Source organism: Oncorhynchus nerka, linkage group LG1 (assembly GCF_034236695.1).
Source record: "Oncorhynchus nerka isolate Pitt River linkage group LG1, Oner_Uvic_2.0, whole genome shotgun sequence".
NCBI classification, from domain to species: Eukaryota; Metazoa; Chordata; class Actinopteri; order Salmoniformes; family Salmonidae; genus Oncorhynchus; species Oncorhynchus nerka.
Genome location: NC_088396.1, coordinates 1,687,161 through 1,710,111, shown reverse-complemented (window position 1 = coordinate 1,710,111; position 22,951 = coordinate 1,687,161). Strand labels below are relative to the sequence as shown.

The following is a 22,951-nucleotide window of genomic DNA, read 5'->3' as shown; positions in this document are numbered from 1 at the left end:
CTGTCTCTGCTGCTAAAGCCACTTTCTACCACTCTAAATTCCAAGCATCTGCCTCTAACCCTAGGAAGCTCTTTGCCACCTTCTCCTCCCTCCTGAATCCTCCTCCCCCTCCTCCCTCTCTGCAGATGACTTCGTCAACCATTTTGAAAAGAAGGTCGACGACATCCGATCCTCGTTTGCTAAGTCAAACGACACCGCTGGTTCTGCTCACACTGCCCTACCCTGTGCTCTGACCTCTTTCTCCCCTCTCTCTCCAGATGAAATCTCGCATCTTGTGACGGCCGGCCGCCCAACAACCTGCCCGCTTGACCCTATCCCCTCCTCTCTTCTCCAGACCATTTCCGGAGACCTACTCCCTTACCTCACCTCGCTCATCAACTCATCCCTGACCGCTGGCTACGTCCCTTCAGTCTTCAAGAGAGCGAGAGTTGCACCCCTTCTGAAAAAACCTACACTCGATCCCTCCGATGTCAACAACTACAGACCAGTATCCCTTCTTTCTTTTCTCTCCAAAACTCTTAAACGTGCCGTGCCGTCCTTGGCCAGCTCTCCCGCTATCTCTCTCAGAATGACCTTCTTGATCCAAATCAGTCAGGTTTCAAGACTAGTCATTCAACTGAGACTGCTCTTCTCTGTATCACGGAGGCGCTCCGCACTGCTAAAGCTAACTCTCTCTCCTCTGCTCTCATCCTTCTAGACCTATCGGCTGCCTTCGATACTGTGAACCATCAGATCCTCCTCTCCACCCTCTCCGAGTTGGGCATCTCCGGCGCGGCCCACGCTTGGATTGCGTCCTACCTGACAGGTCGCTCCTACCAGGTGGCGTGGCGAGAATCTGTCTCCTCACCACGTGCTCTCACCACTGGTGTCCCCCAGGGCTCTGTTCTAGGCCCTCTCCTATTCTCGCTATACACCAAGTCACTTGGCTCTGTCATAACCTCACATGGTCTCTCCTATCATTGCTATGCAGACGACACACAATTAATCTTCTCCTTTCCCCCTTCTGATGACCAGGTGGCGAATCGCATCTCTGCATGTCTGGCAGACATATCAGTGTGGATGACGGATCACCACCTCAAGCTGAACCTCGGCAAGACGGAGCTGCTCTTCCTCCCGGGGAAGGACTGCCCGTTCCATGATCTCGCCATCATGGTTGACAACTCCATTGTGTCCTCCTCCCAGAGCGCTAAGAACCTTGGCGTGATCCTGGACAACACCCTGTCGTTCTCAACTAACATCAAGGCGGTGGCCCGTTCCTGTAGGTTCATGCTCTACAACATCCGCAGAGTACGACCCTGCCTCACACAGGAAGCGGCGCAGGTCCTAATCCAGGCACTTGTCATCTCCCGTCTGGATTACTGCAACTCGCTGTTGGCTGGGCTCCCTGCCTGTGCCATTAAACCCCTACAACTCATCCAGAACGCCGCAGCCCATCTGGTGTTCAACCTTCCAAAGTTCTCTCACGTCACCCCGCTCCTCCGCTCTCTCCACTGGCTTCCAGTTGAAGCTCGCATCCGCTACAAGACCATGGTGCTTGCCTACGGAGCTGTGAGGGGAACGGCACCTCAGTACCTCCAGGCTCTGATCAGGCCCTACACCCAAACAAGGGCACTGCGTTCATCCACCTCTGGCCTGCTCGCCTCCCTACCACTGAGGAAGTACAGTTCCCGCTCAGCCCAGTCAAAACTGTTCGCTGCTCTGGCCCCCCAATGGTGGAACAAACTCCCTCACGACGCCAGGACAGCGGAGTCAATCACCACCTTCCGGAGACACCTGAAACCCCACCTCTTTAAGGAATACCTAGGATAGGATAAAGTAATCCTTCTCACCCCCCTTAAAAGACCTAGATGCACTATTGTAAAGTGGCTGTTCCACTGGATGTCATAAGGTGAATGCACCAATTTGTAAGTCGCTCTGGATAAGAGCGTCTGCTAAATGACTTAAATGTAATGTAAAATGTAAATGTACTACATTCCTGAAGAAAATACTGAACTTTTTACTCCATACATGTATCCTGACACTCAGAAGTACTCGTTACATTTTGAATGCTTAGCAGGACAGGAAAATGGTCAAATTCACACACTTATCAACAGAACATCCCTGGTCATCCCTACTCCCTATGATCTGACGGACTCAATACACGGAAATGCTTAATTTGTATATATATATATTTTTAAGTTGTGACGTTTGGTTTGCTTAATATAAGAAATGTGAAATTATTTATACCTATACTTTTGCTTCTTAAGTATATTTAAGCAATTACATTTGTGCCCCGTGTCAGGAAACTAGGCGTATGTCGCAGGTCACTACTTCACAGGAGAGCCATTTGAACATAAACTTTTTAAAATCAAAATGCGTTGTTTTTTGTGTGGAAATTCCTTCTCGGTCATGTGAAGTTTCATGTGCCTTAATAACAAACTTGTATACCATCTGTAAATACAAATAAAATGGTTAAATTACGAGCCCAGTTGGTTAAGCCACAGAAAGACAGCAACCGTCCGCCTAGCCATTTTTGTCTGAGATAATGCCGAGAGAGGAGTTTGGATTTGGGCTGCCATATAGCATGCTTCTGTCCATTTTTGAGCTGGCCAGTATATGCGTAGGGAATCCTGTCTAATGCAGCTTTTTTTATGTATCGCGTAGTAAAATTGAATAAAAACTCCACTATGCAAGTATCCATTTCAATAGAATGTAACTGCAACAGTTTCAGAGCACTCTCATCCCGAGTGTGCCAGTACAGAATAACTGATGAATTTACCACTGCAGAATAACTGATGAATTTACGATCACTCGACATCGGTTGAATATAGCTGAAGTTAATAAAATGTCTGCAAAAAAAGCGTAATTAAATTGCTGCCAGGAGTACATTTACAGTCACCAACACTCTGGATAACATGAAAACAGCCTAACCAGCTCTGCTAGGGCGAGTAGAATGGTCAGAGTTTGGGTGAAGCATTCTTCCGTGAAACATTCATCCATGTACACCACCGGTCAAAAGTTTTAGAACACCGACTCATTCAATTATTTTTACTATTTTCTACATTGTAGAATAATAGTGAAGGCAACAAAACAAGAAATAACACACATGGAATCATGTAGTAACCCAAAAAATGTATTTTATATTTTTGATTCTTCAAATAGCCACCCTTTGCCTTGATGACAGCTTTGCACACTCTTGGCATTCTCTCAGTCTTGAAGGACTTCCCACATATGCTGAGCACTTGTTGGCGGCTTTTCCTTCACTATGCGATCTGACTAATCCCAAACCATCACAATTTGGTTGAGGTCGAGGATTGTGGAGGCCAGATCATCTGATGCAGCACTCCATCACTCTCCTTCTTGGTCAAATAACCCTTACACAGCCTGGAGGTGTGTTGGGTCATTGTCCTGTTGAAAAACAAATTATAGTTCCCACTAAGCCCAAACCAGCTGGGATGGCGTATCGCTGCAGAATGCTGTGGTAGCCATGCTGGTAAAGTGTGCCTTGAATTCTAAATACATCACAGACAGTGTCACCAGCAAAGCACCCCCACACCATGACACCACTTCCTTCATGCTTTACGATGGGAAACACATATGCGGAGATCATCCATTCACCCACACAGCAGAACCAAAAATCTCAAATTTGATCTCCAGATCAATGGACAAATTCCTACGGGTCTAATGTCCATTGCTTGTGTTTCTTGGCCCAAGCAAGTCTCTTCTTCTTATTGGTGTCCTTTATTAGTGGATTCTTTGCAGCAATTTGATCATGAAGGCCTGATTCACACAGTCTCCTCTGAACAGTTGATGTGAAGATGTGTCTCTTACTTGAACTCTGTGAATCAGAGCAACTCTGTCTGGGCTGCAATTTCTGAGTCTGGAAACTCTAATGAGCTTGCCCTCTGCAGCAGAGGTAACTCTGGGTCTTCCATTCCTGTGGCGGTCCTCATGAGAGCTAGTTTCACCACAGCGCTTGATGGTTTTTGCGACTGCACTTGAAGAAACTTTCAAAGTTCTTGACATTTTCCACATTGACTGACATTCATGTCTTAAAGTAATGATGAACTGTTATTTCTCTTTCCTTATTTGAGCTGTTCTTGCCATAATATGGACTTGGTCTTTTATCAAATAGGCTATTTTATGTATAACCCCCTACCATGTCACAACAAATGATTGGCTCAAACACATCAAGAAGGAAAGAAATTCCACCAATTAACTTTTAAGAAGGCACACCTGTTAATTGAAATGCATTCCAGGTGAGTACCTTATGAAGCTGGTTGACAGAATGCCAAGAGTGTGCAAAGCTGTCATCAAGGCAAAGGGTGGCTATTGAAGAATCTCAAATATAAAATAGTTTTATTTGTTTAACACTTTTTTGGTTACTACATGATTCCAAATGTGTTATTTCATAGTTTGTCTACACTATTATTCTACAATGTAGAAAATTGTAAAAAAAGGGAAACCATTGAATGAGTAGGTGTTCTAAAACAGTGTATAGGGGCAAGAGTCTAGCTACAGATTCAGATAATATACATTCCTAATTTTGTCAAAATTGTTTTCATTGCAAGTTAAAGCTTACTGTTAGCTATCTAGCTGATGTTTATGATCTGTGTGTAGTAATGTATGGATTGCGATTATGGTTCATTGTTTGTTTAACTAGCTAGCTACATGTCTAAACAAAATATCAAGTTAAAGCTTACTGTTAGCTAGCTAGCTGACGTTAGATGGCTGGTTCGCTAGCTAACATTACATTTATGATCTGTGTGTAGTAATGTTCTCAGAATGCCATTCCGCATTGCTAGTTATAGCCTAATGTTAGCTAGCTAACTAGCTAATGTGGAACCTATTTGGTTAACTTTAGCTAGCTATGAAAATTGGTTTGTATTGGTAGTACTCTATGGATTAGGATTATGGTTCATTGTTTAGCTAGCATGTCTAAACAAAAGACTCCACTTTGCCAGATGATTACATGAACCATCAAGTTAGCCAGGTGTGTCTGATGGTGATTACGGCTGTCTATTGTATAATAATGCCAAAATATTTGTATCTGGAATTTGTCTTTCAACATCAGTAGAACACGCCTGATTCTCCTCCACCAGTCATACAAGGAGAATGGTCTAATGCCTCCCATCAAAAAGAGAGCTGGCCCAAGCAAGCACAGGTTACACCTGAAGTATGAGGACTTTGCAGCGAGTTGTGAACTTCATCAACAACTACACAACTAAGATCCTCATTTAGCCAGCTCATTTAGCCAGCCAGCCATCAAAGTCCCTGGGCATATAGGCTGATAGTGAATAAGTACTGTACTGAGTGGGCATTTTCACCATCGAGCATAAATAGGTCCTTGAAGTTGGTTAGAGTTGCTTTGAGAGGATGTGTGGGTTTGAAATCAAATTTGGCTCATTCCCTGGCCATTAAGATTTGGGTACTGATAAGAGACCCCTGAAAACCTCTTGCAGGGGGGTGGGGCTAGCTGTGATGTCTTCCTGTGTAATTGAAGAGGCTGTGGCCTATTAACATCATAAAATCTAATGCCTGGCACATTCCATGGGTATAAATAACATTCAGTGGAGATATGGTTGTCGATGAGGGTGAAAGGGGATAGAGAGAGAGCGCGAGAGGAGGTTAAGGCACAACCAATGACCGATAGGACGGCTGTAGAGTAGGCACAGTTAGGGCCGAGGATTGAGACAGTTTCAAGTGAGGACAGAGCAGCATGAGTGAAGGATGCTTTGTTGCAAAATAGGAAGCTGATTCTAGATTTCATTTTGGATTGGAGGTGTTTAATGCAAGTCTGGAAGGAGACTTTATAGTCTACCCAGACACCTAGATCTTTGTAGTTGTCCACATATTCTAAGTCAGAACCGTCCAGAGTAGTGATGCTGGACAGGCGGGCAGCAATCGGTTGAAGAGCATGCATTTAGTTTTACTTGCATTTAAGGGCAGTTGGAGGCCACGGGAGGAGAGTTGTATGGCATTGAAGCTCGTCTGGAGGTTAGTTAACCTCTTGAGGGTAGGGGGCAGTATTTTGATGTTTGGTTAAAAATGTACCCAAATGAAACTGCCTATTTCTCAGGCCCATAATCTAGAATATGCATATAATTGTCAGATTATGATAGATAGTTTCCAAAACTGTCAAAATATTGTCTGTGAGTATAACAGAACTGATGTTGCAGGCAAAAACCTGAGGAATATCCAACCAGGAAGTGCTGTTTGTCCTGAAAGCTCTCTGTTCCATTACATGCCTTCCCTCCATTTAAAGGGATAGATTCCAGATTCCTTTCTCTATGGCTTCCAAATGGTGTGAACTGTCTTTAGACATAGTTTCAGGCTTTTATTCTGAAAAATGAGCGAGGACGATCACATCGCGTTAGTGGATGGATGGGTGCCAGCAGTGTTTTGCATGCGCAACAGCTTGGAGCGGACATTTTCTCTCTCTCTCCTATTGAAAAAGCTACGGTCCGGTTGAAATATTGATTATATATTGTAAAAGCAACCTGAGGATTGATTATAAAAAACGTTTGACATGTTTCTACGAACTTTACGGATACTATTTGGAATTTGTCTGCCCCGTCGTGACCGCTTGAGCCTGTGGATTTCTGAACATAACCAAATGGAAGTATTTTGGATATAAAAATAATCTTTATGGAACAAAATACAATTTATTGTGTAACTGGGAGTCTCGTGAGTGCAAACATCCGAAGATCAAAAGGTAAGCGATTCATTTTATTGCTTTTCTGACTTTCGTGACCAATCTACTTTGCTACTAGCTGTTTGTAATGTTTTGTCTGCTGAGAGAGATGTCCTAACATTAACGCTTGGATAGCTTTTGCTGTAAAGCTTTATTGAAATCTGACAGGTGGATTAACAACAAGCTAGGCTGTGTTTTGCTAGTTAACACAGTGTCCAAAGAAGGGCCAGAAGTATACAGAATAGTGTTGTCTGCGAAGAGGTGGATCAGAGAATCACCAGCAGCAAGAGCGACATCATTGATGTATACAGAGAAGAGTCTACCCGAGGATTGAACCCTGTGGCACCCCCATAGAGACTGACAGAGGTATGAACAACAGGCCCTCCGATTTGACAGACTGAATTTCTGAGAAATAGTTGGTGAACCAGGCGAGGCAGTCATTTGAGAAACCAAGGTTGTTGCTTCTGCTGATAAGAATGTGGTGATTGACAGAGTCGAAAGCCAGGTTTATGAATACAGCTGCACAGTATTGTCTCTTATCGATGGTGGTTATGATATCATTTAGGACCTTGAGTGTGGCTGAGGTGCACTCATGACCAGCTCGGAAAACAGATTGCAAAGCGGAGAAGGTACGGTGGGATTCAAAATGGTCTGTGATCCGTTTGTTAACTTGGCTTTTAAAGATCTTAGAAAGGCAGGGTAGGATAGATATAGGTCTGTAGCAGTTTGGGTCTAGAATGTCTCCCCCTTTGAAGAAGGGGATGACCCTGGCAGCTTTCCAATCTTTGGGGATCTCAGACGATACGAGAGGTTGAACAGGATAGTAATAAGGGTTGCAAAAAATGTTGGCGGATCATTTTAGATAGAGAGGGTCTAGATTGTCTTGTCCAGCTGATTTGTAGGGGTCCAGATTTTGCATCTCTTTCAGAACATCAGCTATCTGGATTTTGATGAAGGAGAAATGGGGAGGCTTGGGCAAGTTGCTGTGGGGGGTGCAGGGCTGTTGATCGGGGTAAGGGTAACCAGGGGTAGCCAAGGTTGGCCAGCCATAGAAAAACGCTTAATGAAATTCTCAATTATCGCAGATTTATCAGTGGTCACAGTCTTTCCTAGCCTCAGTGCAGTGGGCAGCTGGGAGGAGGTGCTCTTATTCTCCATGGACTTTACAGTGTCCCAGAACGTTTTGGAGTTTGTGCTACAGGATGCAAACTTCTGTTTGAAAAAGCTAGCCTTTGCTTTCCTAACTGCCTGTGTATATAGGTTCTTAACTTATCTGAAAAGTTGCATATCGCGGGGCCTATTCGATGCTAATGCAGTACGCCACAGGATGTTTTTGTGCTGGTAAATGGCAGTCAGGTCTGGAGTGAACCAAGGGCTATATCGGTTTCTGGTTCAATTTTTTTTGAATGGGGCATGCTTATTTAAGATGGTGAGGAAACCACTTTTAAAGAATAACCAGGCATCCTCTACTGACGGAATGAGGTCAATATCCTTCCAGAATACCCAGGCCAGGTCGATCAAAGATCTGCTTGCTGAAGTGTTTTAGGGAGCGTTTGATAGTGATGAGGGGTGGTCGTTTGACCGCAGACCCATTACGGACGCAGGCAATGAGGCAGTCATCTCTGAGATCCTGGATGAAGATAGCAGGTTGGTTAGGATGATATCTATGAGGGTGACCGTGTTTTCGGATTTGTGGTTGTACCTGGTAGGTTCATTGATCATTTGTGTGAGATTGAGGTTATCAAGTTTAGATTGTAGGATGGCCGGGGTGTTAAGCATGTCCCAGTTTAGGTCACCTAACAGCACGAGCTCTGAAGATAGATAGGGGGCAATCAATTCACATATGGTGTCCAGGGCACAGCTGGGGGCAGAAGGTGATATATAGCAAGCGGCAACAGTGAGAGACTTGTTTCTGGAAAGGTGGATTTTTCTCACACAACACAATGCCACAGATATCTCAAGTTGAGGGAGCTTGCAATTGGCATGCTGACTGCAGGAATGTCCACCAAAGCTGTTGCCAGAGAAGTGAGGAGTATTTATGTCTCTAATAAAGCCCTGCCTCCCCAGTGTGGGCCTATGCCCTCCCATGGCGGCTCCCCTGCCCAATCATGTTAAATCCATAAATCCAAAATTATTACCTTATTTGAACTGTAACACATTGATAAGAGGCCAGGGATGTTTAACAAAACTATAGGATAAGTAATCTGTCTACAATACCTTCCTCCAGGTCCAGGACGGCGTGCATGGCACTACTCTGCACCTTCCCCAAGTGGTTGCTGGCGATGCAGGTGTAGAGGCCGGCATCGCTGGGCTTGCAGTCCCTGATCCAGAGGCCCCCATACTCCTGGTTAACCATATTCAGCATGTCGTCGTTGTGGTACCAGTAGAGCGAGGGCTGTGGGTCTCCTACCACCACCACTTTCAGACGGATGCCGCAGATGGTTCCCACAGCGGTGTTCCTCATTTTGCGTACGAATGCTGGAGGGGTCTGGGTGGGGAACAAGGAAGCCCCAGAGTTCGGGACCGCCTGGTCTGGGTAAGGGTAGGCCTTGGCCCGCTTTGGAGGAATGATGAGGCTTGAGACGCCGCGCACCCCTCATCCGCTCCCTTCTTCAGGGTCATCTGCAGCTCTGCCTTGTTCATTGTCACAGTGCTGCCTTCATATAATAGCATCAGTTGTGTTTTCAAAATGTATCCCAATGTGTCCCAAATGGGCCCTTTTTCTTAATTTATTTTCTTCCCAACTACACTTTAACATTTTGATTATTATAAGGATTGTTAACACTTTCAAACATAACACTAACTTCCAAAAAGAGCTGTGACAAAAAACCTGGCTCGGGCACTTTGAAGGTAATCTAATCAAATTGAATTAATTAAGTTTATTTGCTTTAAAACTTTGATAGAAGATACATGTATATTATTAGCAATACATGAGCCAATTCAAACAACTTTGAAAGTTCAATTGGAAAAAAGGCTAAACAAATGGATCATTCCATAGCAATTAGGCATATACAGACTGTGCATGCTCCTACCCGACGGTATTTTTATGGCAAGACCTACAGGATCATGTTGCATTAAAAGCTCCCAGTATTGCCTTTTGCAAGTTGCTGGCCTGTGCCTTCCACCTACCTTTCCGCTGGCTGGTTTCTCTTGCTTTTCCCCCCTCTTGTGCCGGTTCTTGGCTTGAACACATTGAGCACGAGACAAAGAAAAAGTGCCTTGGACCCTGTCAAATTCTATTCCCTTACTCCCAAGATCATCTCTTGGGATTGGCTCTGCCTGACAAACTCGCTTTGTTTCCAATTCATTATGCACCAGGCTTAGTCACACCAAATGCACAGTCTGTCCACCCTCCTATGCCAAAAGAGCTAAGCTTTCTCAATCATGATCTCCCCCCACCTCTGCCAGGCAAGTTCTCAGTGGAAGTGCCAGCCAAAGAACTAGAAAGCATCAGAATGATGACAGTTGCATGCTGATATATCTGCCTTGTCCCCCTTAGCTCCTGCCCTCTTGTCATTTTTAGACAACCATGTGGTCTCCAGAGCATGTTGGACAGTGCCACCGTGAGTAGGGAGGAATGGGTTGAGAAAATATTTGATTTGTAGGTCAAATGCAAACTCACAAGCAACTTCACAAAAAATATTCAGGAGGGAAAGCAATATACTGTAGGCACTAGGCAGTCAAGATCTCAGTCCACACGGTTTCATTAAATCACAAGCAGCTAGGTATCTAATTTGTTTGAATACTTGTTCCTAAATTGATTCTCATCTGTCAGGTACTCATTTACAAGTTTTAAGAGTTCATAACAGTGACTGATTAATGTCAAGCCATTAACGAAACTCGGTAACACTAAAGTTGAAAAAAATCAGCAAGTGACAGCAAAACATTGGCAAAATCAGTAAGGGCCTTCTCCTTTTTCCAGATGAAATCTGTTTCGGGCTAAAATGTATTAATAATTACCAGGATATGCTCTGCATGCAATGACACATTCTAATCTAATCCAATCTGTAATATCAAACCCCTGTTGTTCTTATTTTAAACCGCAAGGTTTCAGTCTCAATCAGTTCAAATGAAGCCATGTTTTGTACTGTATGTACTAGTATGGTAAAAAGATAGCATATTAAACTTGTTCAAGCATTACACTGCAGTGTGGTATTTATACACTTCAACATTTAATAAACAACTTTTTTTAATAAGACTTTCCAGCATATAAGTGCCCAACAACCTGATTATATCCAGTGGTGGCTCCTCGGAGGAGGAAGGGGAGGACCATTCTCCTCAGGGTATTTCATAAAAATATATTTTTAATTTAAAAAGTTATCCTTTTCAGATAAAACTATACAGAATATATTCACCTCACCAAATAATTGATTAAAACACACTGTTTTGCAATGAAGGTCTTCAGTACTCTGTATGGTAGCACAGCACTCAGTACGGTAGCACAATGCAGCATGAACTGACAGGTTGTCCACCCAATCAAAGGATCTGAGAATGGAACTAGTACTGAAAGCATAAGCTACAGCTAGCTAGCACTGCAGTGCATAAAATGTGGTGAATAGTTGACTATGAGAAAAGAGAATAGTTCAACAGTTTTGAACAAATACATTTCTTCCAAAATATGGGAGAAGCAAGAGAGAGCAATTGTCCTTTTTTTTTTGACAGTTTCACTTACTTACCTAGCAAATGCAGCTAGCTAGTTTAACCTATGCAAACACCCTGCTCAAACAGAGGGATGCTATGTTAGCTAGCTGGCTATGACTATCCCACACAACACTGGAACTCTTCCAAGTCAAGGTAAGCTTTTGGTTTTAAGAATTTATTGCCACTGGGGCCCACCGGTTTCAGTGCTAAACTGCTTAATGACAATACACAGTAACATCACTACATGATGGTTGCTGGTTTACTAACACGTGAGTTATATTAGCTATGTTGACTATGACGTTACTTTAGCTAATATGGTGACAACTACGTAGGCTGTGTGTAGTGGTTATGATTTGGTTTGCCTTGGAAAGTTTTTTTTCGCCTGATCAAATACAGCTGATATGCATTGAAGTCCACAAACGAAGGGAAAAGGTGTGTGGAGGAGAGCATATAGATGCGAGAAGGAATACAACAACTTGGCTGCTATCAAACTGAACTGTTTACACGTGATCAGGGGGTGTATTCATTCCGCCAATTCTGTTGAAAGATGTTTCTTAAAAGGAAGCAAATGGAACGAAACGGAGATAAACATACCTGAATTTGTCCGATAGATACTATCGTTTGCAAGTGTTGGACTAATAATTACACCATAGATCAGCTAGATGCAGGTGTATTGAAAATGTCACTGTCTGTCCTTGTCTCACTATGTCACCTCAAATCTTTCTCTCGACCTGCGTGCACATACGTTGTAAACTTCCATTGATAGGCTAGGCTGTAGCAACCTCATGTGGGTATAGGGAAAATTTGAGGATCATGTAGTAGCCTAAAACCTATCGCTGTTACATTGAACTGGGTGAATGGAATATGAATGACAATCATCCAATATGCTGTAATAGATATAAAACCATGCTCATAAAGCAAATCCCCCCTCATCTTAAACGGCACTGACACAAACTATATTCATTATACAATTGCAAGATAAAATGAGTTTTTTCAAAGGCAAAAAAAAAAAAAAAGAGGTCACTTCTCTCCCAGGGCCTTACTTAAAAACGTTGTGTACGTACAACATATACCCCAAAACATGCATGCGCCAGTTCACACAATGTTGGCATTCATAAAAGCTGAACTTGCCGCGAGAATGTCCTTTCCTCCACGCAAAATTTAGACCATGCGTTCGCACATTTTCTAGTGGTAAAAATATTGTATTGCAAGCAGGCAAGTAAGTATTTTGTACAAATGGGGGATATGATGACTAGCCTGGCTGAAGCAACAACACAGCAAGGAAACGCTGACTCATTTGTCTGGAAAGGAGGCTGGTTGTTAATGCAATATTTGCTCAGAAATTGAGTGGACACATTAAGTCTCTCAAAGATGTTTTATCCTGACGGTTGAGACCTCGTTGTTTGGATTTGAAAATCCATCAGTAGTAATGAAAGGGGGTGGTGCTCATGGGTGTTTGACGGAGAAAGACAAAGAGCAGAACTAACTAGTAAAATCGCAGCCTCCCGTCATTATCAACGTATAGTGTTGAAAACAGCCTTTCCAGACTCTGAAGTCAGAACTTTGAGTTTAGTATCAGCACGACTATATAATGACACTTACTTTTACTAGTCTCCATAATCTGCTTCCTTCAACTAGGACTCCCTCATTCCCAAAAGGAATACCTTCTCAATCTACTACTTATACACACAGACCATTCTAAAAACATTCTGCTTTTACCTCTATTGCAAGGTTTAAAATAAACATGATAACTTTCTCCATATTGGAAGGCATTGTTTTCATTACCAATCTGTTGGATATTCACTTTCTGCTTCAATATTTATTCAAATGTCAATTTTAAGATTCATATGTAATGCTTTGGAGAGATCAATATGTATTAACTGGGTTGGCACTGTCTCAAACCCCAGTAGATGGCATGCTCTGTCCATAATAAGTCTCTACCTAACACTTTAAAACAGTTGAGTAGGTAAATACAGAAAATCATGTTCAACATTCATTAGTTCTATTTGACAGGGTATGGGGTTTATTTCCAAATGCATTACCAGGGTGGAGGATATATTCTAAGTGTTTATATTTGTATTGGTTAAGGGTAAGTCAAGTCCTGTAAAATGCTTTAACCTTATACCTCAAATTATCCATATTACTCCGAATACTTTCCCCCCCACTTATGTACGTATGTCTACATGTGGGTGTGCAAGTTGTATATTATTATCTCAGATCATAATAACCTAATATAATAACACCGGTTTTCCTTACCGACCCCCACTGGAAAGCGCCGCAGGCAGAATCAGATCATTCTGTTCTTGACGTTAAATTGTGAAAATCTTAACACGGGGACACTCAAAGTCAATCTTAAATCAATCATTGTTTTTGTCGCTGGAGAGGTTCCAACACACTTAATGCACCATAGTACACATGTCAAACAGAAGCTCTACTTATGCAATCCCAGCAGTTGTCTTATATACGCCTATACACAGACAAGTTATATTTGCATAATTAATTAAACATTACAGTTTTGCGTTTCATTCATGTGACCGATCAATACTGGTTCACAACATGTGACAGACCAATACCGCACAAGGATTCCTGTCTATAAGATGAGACCTTAAAAGTGAGATATATTTTGTTCTCAAAACAAGGTCTTGGCGTACTGCCAAATTGCAGTTAATTATATTATCAAAAAAATGTAAATAAAAACTTACTGTGTCAATTTTCAAAAGCTACAAATGACTGGACACCTGTGCTAAACAATGCTACAACCATTACCTTCTAAACCACTAACAAGTAAGCTAACAATAGCTGAAACCCGCTGGCACTTAGCAAAGCTACAGTTGAAGTCGGAAGTTTACATACACCTTAGCCAAATACATTTAAACTTAGTTTCACAATTCCTGACATTTAATCTTAGTAAAACTTCCCCGTCTTAGGTCAGTTAGGATAACCACTTCACAAGAATGTGAAATGTCAGAATAATAGGAGAGAATGATTTATTTCAGCTTTTATATATCTTTCATCACAATCCCAGTGGGTCAGAAGTTTACATACACTCAATTAGTATTTGGTAGAATTGCCTTTAAATTGTTTAACTTTAGGTCAAACGTTTTGGGTAGCCTTCAAAAAATAAATTGGGTGAATTCTGTCCCATTCCATCTGACAGAGCTGGTGTAACTGAGACAGGTTTGTAAGGCCTCTTTGATCGCACACAATTTTTCAGTTCCGCCCACAAATGTTCCATAGGATTGAGGTCAGGGCTTTGTGATGGCCACTCCAATACAATGACTTTGTTGTCCAACTTTGGAAGTATGCTTGGGGTCATTGTCCATTTGGAAGACCCATTTGCGAGCAAGCTTAAACTTCCTGACTGATGTCTTGAGATGTTGCTTCAATATATCCAAATAATTTGCATTCCTCATGAAGCTATCTATTTTGTGAAGTGTGCCAGTCCCTCCTGCAGCAAAGCATCCCCCACGACATGATGCTGCCACCCCCATGCTTCACAGGTTTGGATGGTGTTCTTCGGCTTGCAAGCCTCCCCCTTTTTCGACCAAACATAACGATGGTCATTATGGCCAAACAGTTCCATTTTTGTTTCATCAGACCAGAGGACATTTCTCCAAAAAGTACAATCCTTGTCCCCATGTGCAGTTGCAAACTGTAGACTGCTTTTTTATGGCGGTTTTTGGAGCAGTGGCTTCTTCCTTCCTGAACGGCCTTTCAGATTGTCGATATAGGACTCGTTTTACTGTGGACCTGTTCCTCCAGCATCTTCACAGGGCCCTTTGCTGTTGTTCTGGGATTGATTTGCACTTTTCGCACCAAAGTACGTTCATCTCTAGGAGACAGAACGCATCTCCTTCCTGAGCGGTATGATGGCTGCGTGGTCCCATGGTGTTCATACTTGGGTACTATTGTTTGTATAGATGCACGTGGTACCTTCAGACATTTGGAAATTGCTCCCAAGGATGAACCAGACTTGCGGAGGTCTACATTTCTTTCTCTGAGGTCTTGGCTGATTTCTTTTGATTTTCCCATGATGTCAAGCAACGAGACACTGCGTTTGAGGGTAGGCCTTGAAATACATCCACAGGTACAGCTCCAATTGACTCAAATGATGTCAATTAGCCCATGAGAATCTTCTAAAGCCATGATATCATTATCCATTTGTTGTTTGTATGTTGTTCTTTGTATGACATTTTAATATTTGATTATTAACCAATGATATTAGGCCCCTCTTGGCCATGATTACAGACACCTGTGTCTTTTGACACTATATAAACGAGTCATTCGGCAGTGTTTGATTATACCCTGATGAAGACAGCTTGGCTGTCGAAACGTTGGTAATTACATTTTTGCATCTGAGCTCCTAGTGTGCGTCTCTTTTATTTTCAAGTTTTCTACTCCGCTAGCCAGCACCTTGTCTTAATAGGTGTGCGTTTCTTTTTCTTCTAAATAGCCTATTTAATATCAGAGACTAAACCAAGGCAAGAGATAAACATAATTTATTGATTAACAACATTTTGTATTTTGCATACTGTAGAAGTGTGGGCTGTAGAATTTCACTTTTAAGATGTTTCTAATGTACAATCAATCAAGTGTTTGGCACCTGCTATATTTGATAGCATGCATATTTAGTTTTTTTTAAGTCACTAAATTATTCAAACATTCTGCCCACACCTCAACAGGAGTGTAATCAAAATTTGCCATTGCTCATTCTTTTAGCAAAAAAAAAAGGTGCTATTGTCAACATAAAAAGGTGAATTCACGCACGCAGTTTTATGAAAGGTCTGATTTACAACGGAAAACATGCATATGTATGGCGTCGCCAAGTTTGTTATGTCAATATTTTTTTTACTACATCTTTTCAGAATATTCCCTAAACAATGTTTATGAATAGAAAATAATGTCAGACCTCCCGGGTGGCGCAGTGGTCTAGGGCACTGCATCGCAGGCTAGCTGTCCCACCAGAGACTCTGGGTTCGCGCCCAGGCTCTGTCGCAGCCGGCCGTGACCTGGAGGTTCGTGGGGCGACGCACAATTGACCTAGCGTCGTCCGGGTTAGGGAGGGTTTGGCCGGTAGGGATATCCTTGTCTCATCGCGCACCAGCGACACCTGTGGTGGGCCCGGGCGCAGTGCACGCTAACCAAGGTCGCCAGGTGCACAGTGTTTCCTCCGACACATTGGTGTGGCTGGCTTCTGGGTTGGATGCGCGCTGTGTTAAGAAGCAGTGCGGCTTGTGTTTTGGAGGACGCATGGCTTTCGACCTTCGTCTCTCCCGAGCCTGTATGGGAGTTGTAGCGATGAGACAAGATACTAATTACTAACAATTGGATACCACGAAAATTGGGGAGAAAAGGGTCAAATTAAAAAAAATATATATAAAAATGAATGTCATGGACCTAGCTTAGGCCTGTTACTATACTCCACAAAAATGGTACAGATTTATTGGAGACATGGGAGACATGCGTTCAAAACCCGCCAGGGGCGTTACACTTCCTTTTCACAAAACAAAAAAAATTGATGCATTGAGTTAATACAATAATACATGTAAAGACCAGTAAGAAGGCTGTTTTAAAAGTCCAGTTTGTTGACATTTATGTGGGCGTACTCCTGCACACCCACAGCATTGCACCGGAGTCCTCATCATGACTCATTGATTCTTCTTATAATCAGGGGTAAAAACACACATTTTAAGATCACATGAATGTGGAGGTGGCCTCTGAGGTCTGAGAGAAGTATCTGCTGGCCCTGGTCAACGACGCTCGCTGCTCCATCACACCCACTTTCTGGAACAGCCTCCTCCTAAACTTCTCCCCGACAAAAGCATAGAGAACCGGGTTGACGCAGCTGTGCAGCAGGCCCAGACTCTGGGTGGCGAGCATGGCTGTGTCCACAGCGTTCCTCTCTCGGCACCCATACCCCACCACTTTTGCCCGGAATAGGGTGTCCGCCATCACAGCCAGGTGGTAGGGCATCCAGCAAAGCAGAAAGGCCAAAACCAGCGCAACAATCACCCTCATGGCCCTGTTCCTCTGGAAACCGCCCCGGGTCCGCAGGAGTCGAGCCACAATCACACCATAGCACACCACCATAACTGTCAAAGGGAGTAGAAACCCTAACATGTGCCCGAGAACCCGTATGACCAGCCGCCAAGCCTCAGCGCTGCCTGGGTCGTAACTCTCGGCGCATGTCATCCTCTCTGTTCTGGGTAAGAAGACGACATGGTTCAAGAGACCGGGCAGGGACAGCAGGCCACCCACGAGCCAGACAGTGGCACAGGTGCCCCAGCTGACCTCTTGGCGACGAGCAGCCTTGGATGCCTCCATGGCTCGCACGATCACCAGGTAACGGTCTACGCTGATGCAGGTCAAAAACAGGATGCTGGCATTGAAGCTGACCTCCTGAAAGACACTGACTAGTTTGCACATGGCGTCACCAAAGACCCAGCCCACGGTGACAGAAACGGCCCAGAAAGGGAGGGTGAGAGCCAACAGGAAGTCGGCCACAGCCAGGTGGAGGAGGTATAAGTCAGAGGGAGACAGCGGCTGCTTGCTGGAGGCTATCACCAGCCCCACCACCATGTTCCCAGGAATGGCCAAGAGCAAGATGAGGACGTATAAGGCACATAAGACGACTGTCACACCGGAGGAAATGGGGGAAGTATTGCAGGTTAGGGTGTTTTCGTCAAGCTCATAAGTTGTGTTGAAGTCAGTGTCGTTGAAGTATTCACCAAAGTCCTCCACAATCAAAAGGTATGAGATATTTGGGTCTGAAAAGAAGATCAGACTTGTTTCGTTGGTAAACGGTTACACTTCATTGAATCAAAATGGATAGTATAGAAAAATAGTAAATGGACAATTTATTTTCTGTTGGAAAAATACATTGGTATAGTGTCTGCAGTTTGGCTTCCTCAAAAGGTATTACAGCAATACCCCTTATGGTAATACTTGACAAGGAATCAGTATTACCTAATTTTATGAATCAAAATGAGCCTGTGTGAATAACAACAACCAATGTGTTGTAGGAAAAAAAATGCACATTCAAATATAAACTGAAAAAGTATGTGTCATGTTGTAGGAATGAACTAAATGACTTACCTGCCATTGTGAACATGTCTTGCTTTGTCGACGAACAGATACCACAAATCGCGTCCCCACGTCTAATGAATTTGTGACGAGATCTCTGTTGAAACCAGCGTTATTGTAAATTACATGTGACAAGAGCCTTTTCTAGATCTAACAGTATAGAAAAATAGTAAGAGCTAAATGGACAATTTATTTTTTCTTTTGGCAAAATACATTGGTATAGTGTCTGCACAGTTTGGTTTCCTCAAAAGGTATTATAGCAATACCCCGTATGGTAATACTTGACAAGGAATCAGTATTACCTCTTTTTATGAATCAAAATGAGCCTGTGTGAATAACAACCAATGTGTTGTAAAAACAAAAATGCACATTCAAATATAAACTGAAAAAGTATGTGTCATGTTGTAGGAATGAACTGAATGACTTACCTGCCATTGTGACCATGTCTTGCTTTGTCGACGAACCGATACGACAAATCGCGTCCCCACCCCACCCCCACACAGGAAACGTCTAATTTACTTATGACGAGATCTGTTGAAACCAGCGTTATTGTACATTACATGTGACATGAGCCTTTTCTAGATATAACTAAGATGTAATTCCAAAAGTTATTATTTATCACGAGGGCCATAAACTGTAACTAGTAATGCTGCATGTTCCAAGAAAGACAAAAATCTCACCTTTCTGGTAAAAATAGTTATACATTGCTGAGGTGGTTACTTTTGAGGACACAAGCTGAAGTACACAGTACATTATGATAAAAATTTAAAAAAAAATAATATGACCCCCACCTAAAGTACAAATTACCTCAACTAACATGTACCCCCGCACACTGACTCGTTACCGGTGCCCCTTGTATATAGCCTCGTTATTGTTATTCTTAGTGTTACTTTTTATTATTACTTCTTATTTTAGTCTACTTGGTAAATATTTGAACTCTTCTTGAACTGCACTGGTGGTTAAGGGCTTGTAAGTAAGCATTTCATGGTAAAGTCTACACTTGTTGTATTCGGCACATGACAAATAAAGTTAGATTTGATTTGAAATCAATCCCTGAATCTGCTAGAGCAGGGATCGGCACTCTTTATTATTTCACAATTTACAACGCACAAGGCAGGATCACGATACAAATACTAGCCGACCTGACGACACTAACATACAATATATCTACTTACATACTGCCAGGAGTCAATTATTTGAGTGCACAATGACATTTACAGAAAGGAAGTAGAGTTTACAATACAAAGGGATCGGCACCTTTGATGGGGGCGGGGGCCACAAAATAAATCTAAGTCATCATGAGGGGCCGCAGTGGCTCGTGGGTATGCATACCCACACATGCCGTCAAAGCTGGCCCGATCCTTTTGGGGGCCATAAGCAAAATTTTGTTGGGGGTAACCACCCCCACCTTACGGAGAAAACTTTTTAAGATGCCCCCCGACAGCATTTTTTGGTTAATTCTACACATTTTTCCATGGGGCATAGAGAAGATTTTGTAATATTATATTCACTTTGAAAATTATATTAATTTTGCATTGGGACGAAGATAAATATTTGCAGTTTTTAAACTTATATCTGAGTGAGGGTGACTAACAAAATCAATGGGGCCCCCCAGTCAGTAATTCGACCATGATTACTAGACATTTTGATAGATGGCCGCTAGACTAATTTATCAATCTAAAAAATTAAATAAGAATGTTGACATGGGCTAATTGAGTAACTGTCAGTGACTGACAAGAGAAACTGCACCCTGTCTGTGTATTCTACTATTCTAACTCTCAACAGTAAATTGAGACTGAGTTCCCAAATTTAACATTAAAAATCTATTGGAAACAGAACCACGGGCCACCAGTTGCCCATCCCTGTGCTAGTGTATCAAAATCACGCTCTTCTGCTGTGCTAGGATCTAAGGATTTCAGGCATGTGCTTTGTCAACGGCTGCGATGGAGCATTCCGCCAGAAGATAATGGACAGTCGGAAGAGCGAATGAAATGGTGGGCGGGACATCCCAAATTAAAGTGGTGCCAGATTTCACAGCCTGAGTCACAAAGGTCAAAGAGATATGTTGACATGCCAGTCGGGGGAACTTTGAAATTTGGAGTTCCCCGACTAGGAAACTCTGAAATTTCTGGCTTGCTAAATTGGCTGAACGCAGCAACAGTATAGCTACAACAAGTCCGACTAGCACATGAATGTGGCAATACTCCAGACTCCGTGAGAACTAGGGCTATTGCTGAATCTACGGCAAAAATTACAGATACCAGAACATTGCTAGTCCTCTTCAGGGGCCTTTACATCCATGAGGTTAATTAAATGTAGCGATATCATATTGTCACTCAAATTCAAAACATTGGTTGAACAGATCTTTTCCATTAATTTGAGGTAGATCATGCAAATTTTCCTTAATTACTATCCATTCAACAGATATTGTAGAACGACTGAAGAGCACCTTTGAGGCTACATAACAATCTTTTAAACATTGGTTTGGAGTGTACTATTCCTTTAAGGCTCATTAATTTAAGTGATCATGTACTATAACACTGATGTACTCTATTAATTGTTACTATTTATTTTTTACTACCTGAAGGGAAATTACACTAAAAACTCTCCAGTCACGACCAGACCACTTTGTTTTTCTAAAAATGTTCAACCACTCACCTTGTCACCAGAAAAGTAACTGGTCACAATAATACTAAAAGTGAAACAGAAAATAACCGTAAGAGAATAATCATTATTAGGAAGATTAAACATTATATGGCATGCACATGTGCGAGGTAATGTTTATCTTATTTCAAAGCGTACATTTGTTTTCAAGCATCTGAGAGCAGAAAATGACTCCAAGGACACAATTCTTACAGTCTAATCAACCAGCTGTATCTCCACACTTCCACTTTCATTGTGATCAACTTTTACCACCCAGGATTTAGTTCATACATATACAAAAAAACACATGCACACTCACTTTTAGGAGCACATTTCATAACATACCAAAGACATATTACAAAAATATTGTGCTGTTGTCCTCTGTCAAAGTGTCTGATGCACTGTACATTAATTCAACCAACAATTTGTCTCTGAAATATTTTATACATTTCAAACTATAAAGCTCACATACCCAACAACTGAGTAAGCACTCACTGTATTACATTGCTTATTTTTATATGAGCCAGTTTCCAGACACAGATTAAGCATAGTCGTGAGCAAAAATGCATGCTCAATGAGTCTTCATTTAAAGTGCTTTTTGGTAAAGGAATAGGCTTTATCTGGGTCTGGGAAACCAGCCCTATTTTGGAATATCAAAGAGTAGATAACCTTTTATTTTTATAAATGTTAATTAATATCCAGAATAGCCTGAAGCTATTTTTCTTTTGAGAAACGTGACACAGTGCCTATCAGTGAGTGCAGGGAAAATTCTCATAGGCCAAAGCCTTCCCTGTCTGTGGTCAGAGGTGCTTTGTGAAACATAGGATATGAGGCCATGTGTGTTTAGTCTCTTGCAATGCGTGGTTACAAAATAAGTTTCAAAACAGACCACTGGGGTAAAATAAGGATAGTACTAATTGTCATCATACTGCATCTTTTCTCACAATATTAACTAACCAAATTCAATGGGCCAAAATAACTGTCATATGGGACTTGTCTCTTAACATTTGTCTAGATCTCTGAATGAGCTTCTGTTATTGTGGCTAGAAGCAAACATACTTAAGGGTTAACACATTTGGAATGCATTTTTATATATCGGCTTATAAATTACTTGAACATATGTAGGCCTTCTGAAGGCTTCGTTTAGTTCAGACTATTGCCAAAACTGCACTATGAAACAATGAGGTCATTCCAACTGGACTTGGGAAATAAGATTGCAAAGCATGGATTATAAACTTTGATCATAACAATCTAATTGAAGGGTACAATATGGCACAGACGACCTACCAAAAAAGCACTACTTGTTTTTTTAAGCAGCAGCCCAAATGATCCCAGTAAGGCACGTGTCAAACTCATTCCACACAGGGACGAGTGTCTGGTTTTTGCTCTTGCACTTGATCAAATATGGTCGCTGATTAGTAAGGCACTCCTCTCACCTGGTTGACTAGGTCTTAACAAAAACCAGCAGACTCTTGGCCCTTCATGGAAAGAGTTTCCTGCGCAAGGCATGCCAAGAACTTGAGTGGATGGACACTGGAGGGCACTGTATAATGGTGGTATATAAATAAACACCACATGACAGATCTTCAAGATGTCTCTCTACTTGAGGGCAGTTGGGTGATCCCTAGAGGTCAACATTTTAAGTGTTTCAGATAGACATATAGGGACAGTTTCCTGGACAGAGATTAAGCCTAGTCCTAGACTAAAATACTTTCCATTTGGAATCTCCATTGAGTATAATTTTTTGTCCTGGACTACGTTTAACCTGTCTGGGAAACCGCCCCACAGGGTAGACATGCAACAAGGTAAATATTTCCTCCTACTGAATAAGCCTCAGGACTATCGATTAAAGTTAAGGATATTAGCCTTATGGCTAGTTTTGACATATCAGAAACGCTGTCTGTCTTTCAT

General features: G+C 42.2%; 2 protein-coding genes across 2 annotated transcripts in view; both read right to left on the bottom strand.

Annotated features, from left to right (window-relative positions):
- LOC115101006 (striated muscle preferentially expressed protein kinase-like) overlaps positions 1-9,316 on the bottom strand; it is a 180,625-nt gene extending 171,309 nt beyond the window's left edge. Inside the window, 2 exon segments of the mRNA XM_065023552.1 lie at positions 8,891-9,265; positions 9,268-9,316. Coding sequence (XP_064879624.1) covers positions 8,891-9,265; positions 9,268-9,316 — 424 coding nt within the window.
- Positions 9,317-13,660: 4,344 nt separating this feature from the next.
- On the bottom strand, positions 13,661-22,944 carry LOC115130683 (C-X-C chemokine receptor type 1-like). The gene is made up of 3 exons (XM_029662061.2): positions 18,826-22,944; positions 18,410-18,494; positions 13,661-18,081 (listed from the first exon to the last, which is right to left on the bottom strand). Exons 2-3 carry the CDS (start codon positions 18,423-18,425, stop codon positions 17,009-17,011), a joined length of 1,089 nt encoding a protein of 362 aa, XP_029517921.1. The 5' UTR covers positions 18,426-18,494; positions 18,826-22,944; the 3' UTR covers positions 13,661-17,008.
- Positions 22,945-22,951: the final 7 nt, after the last annotated feature.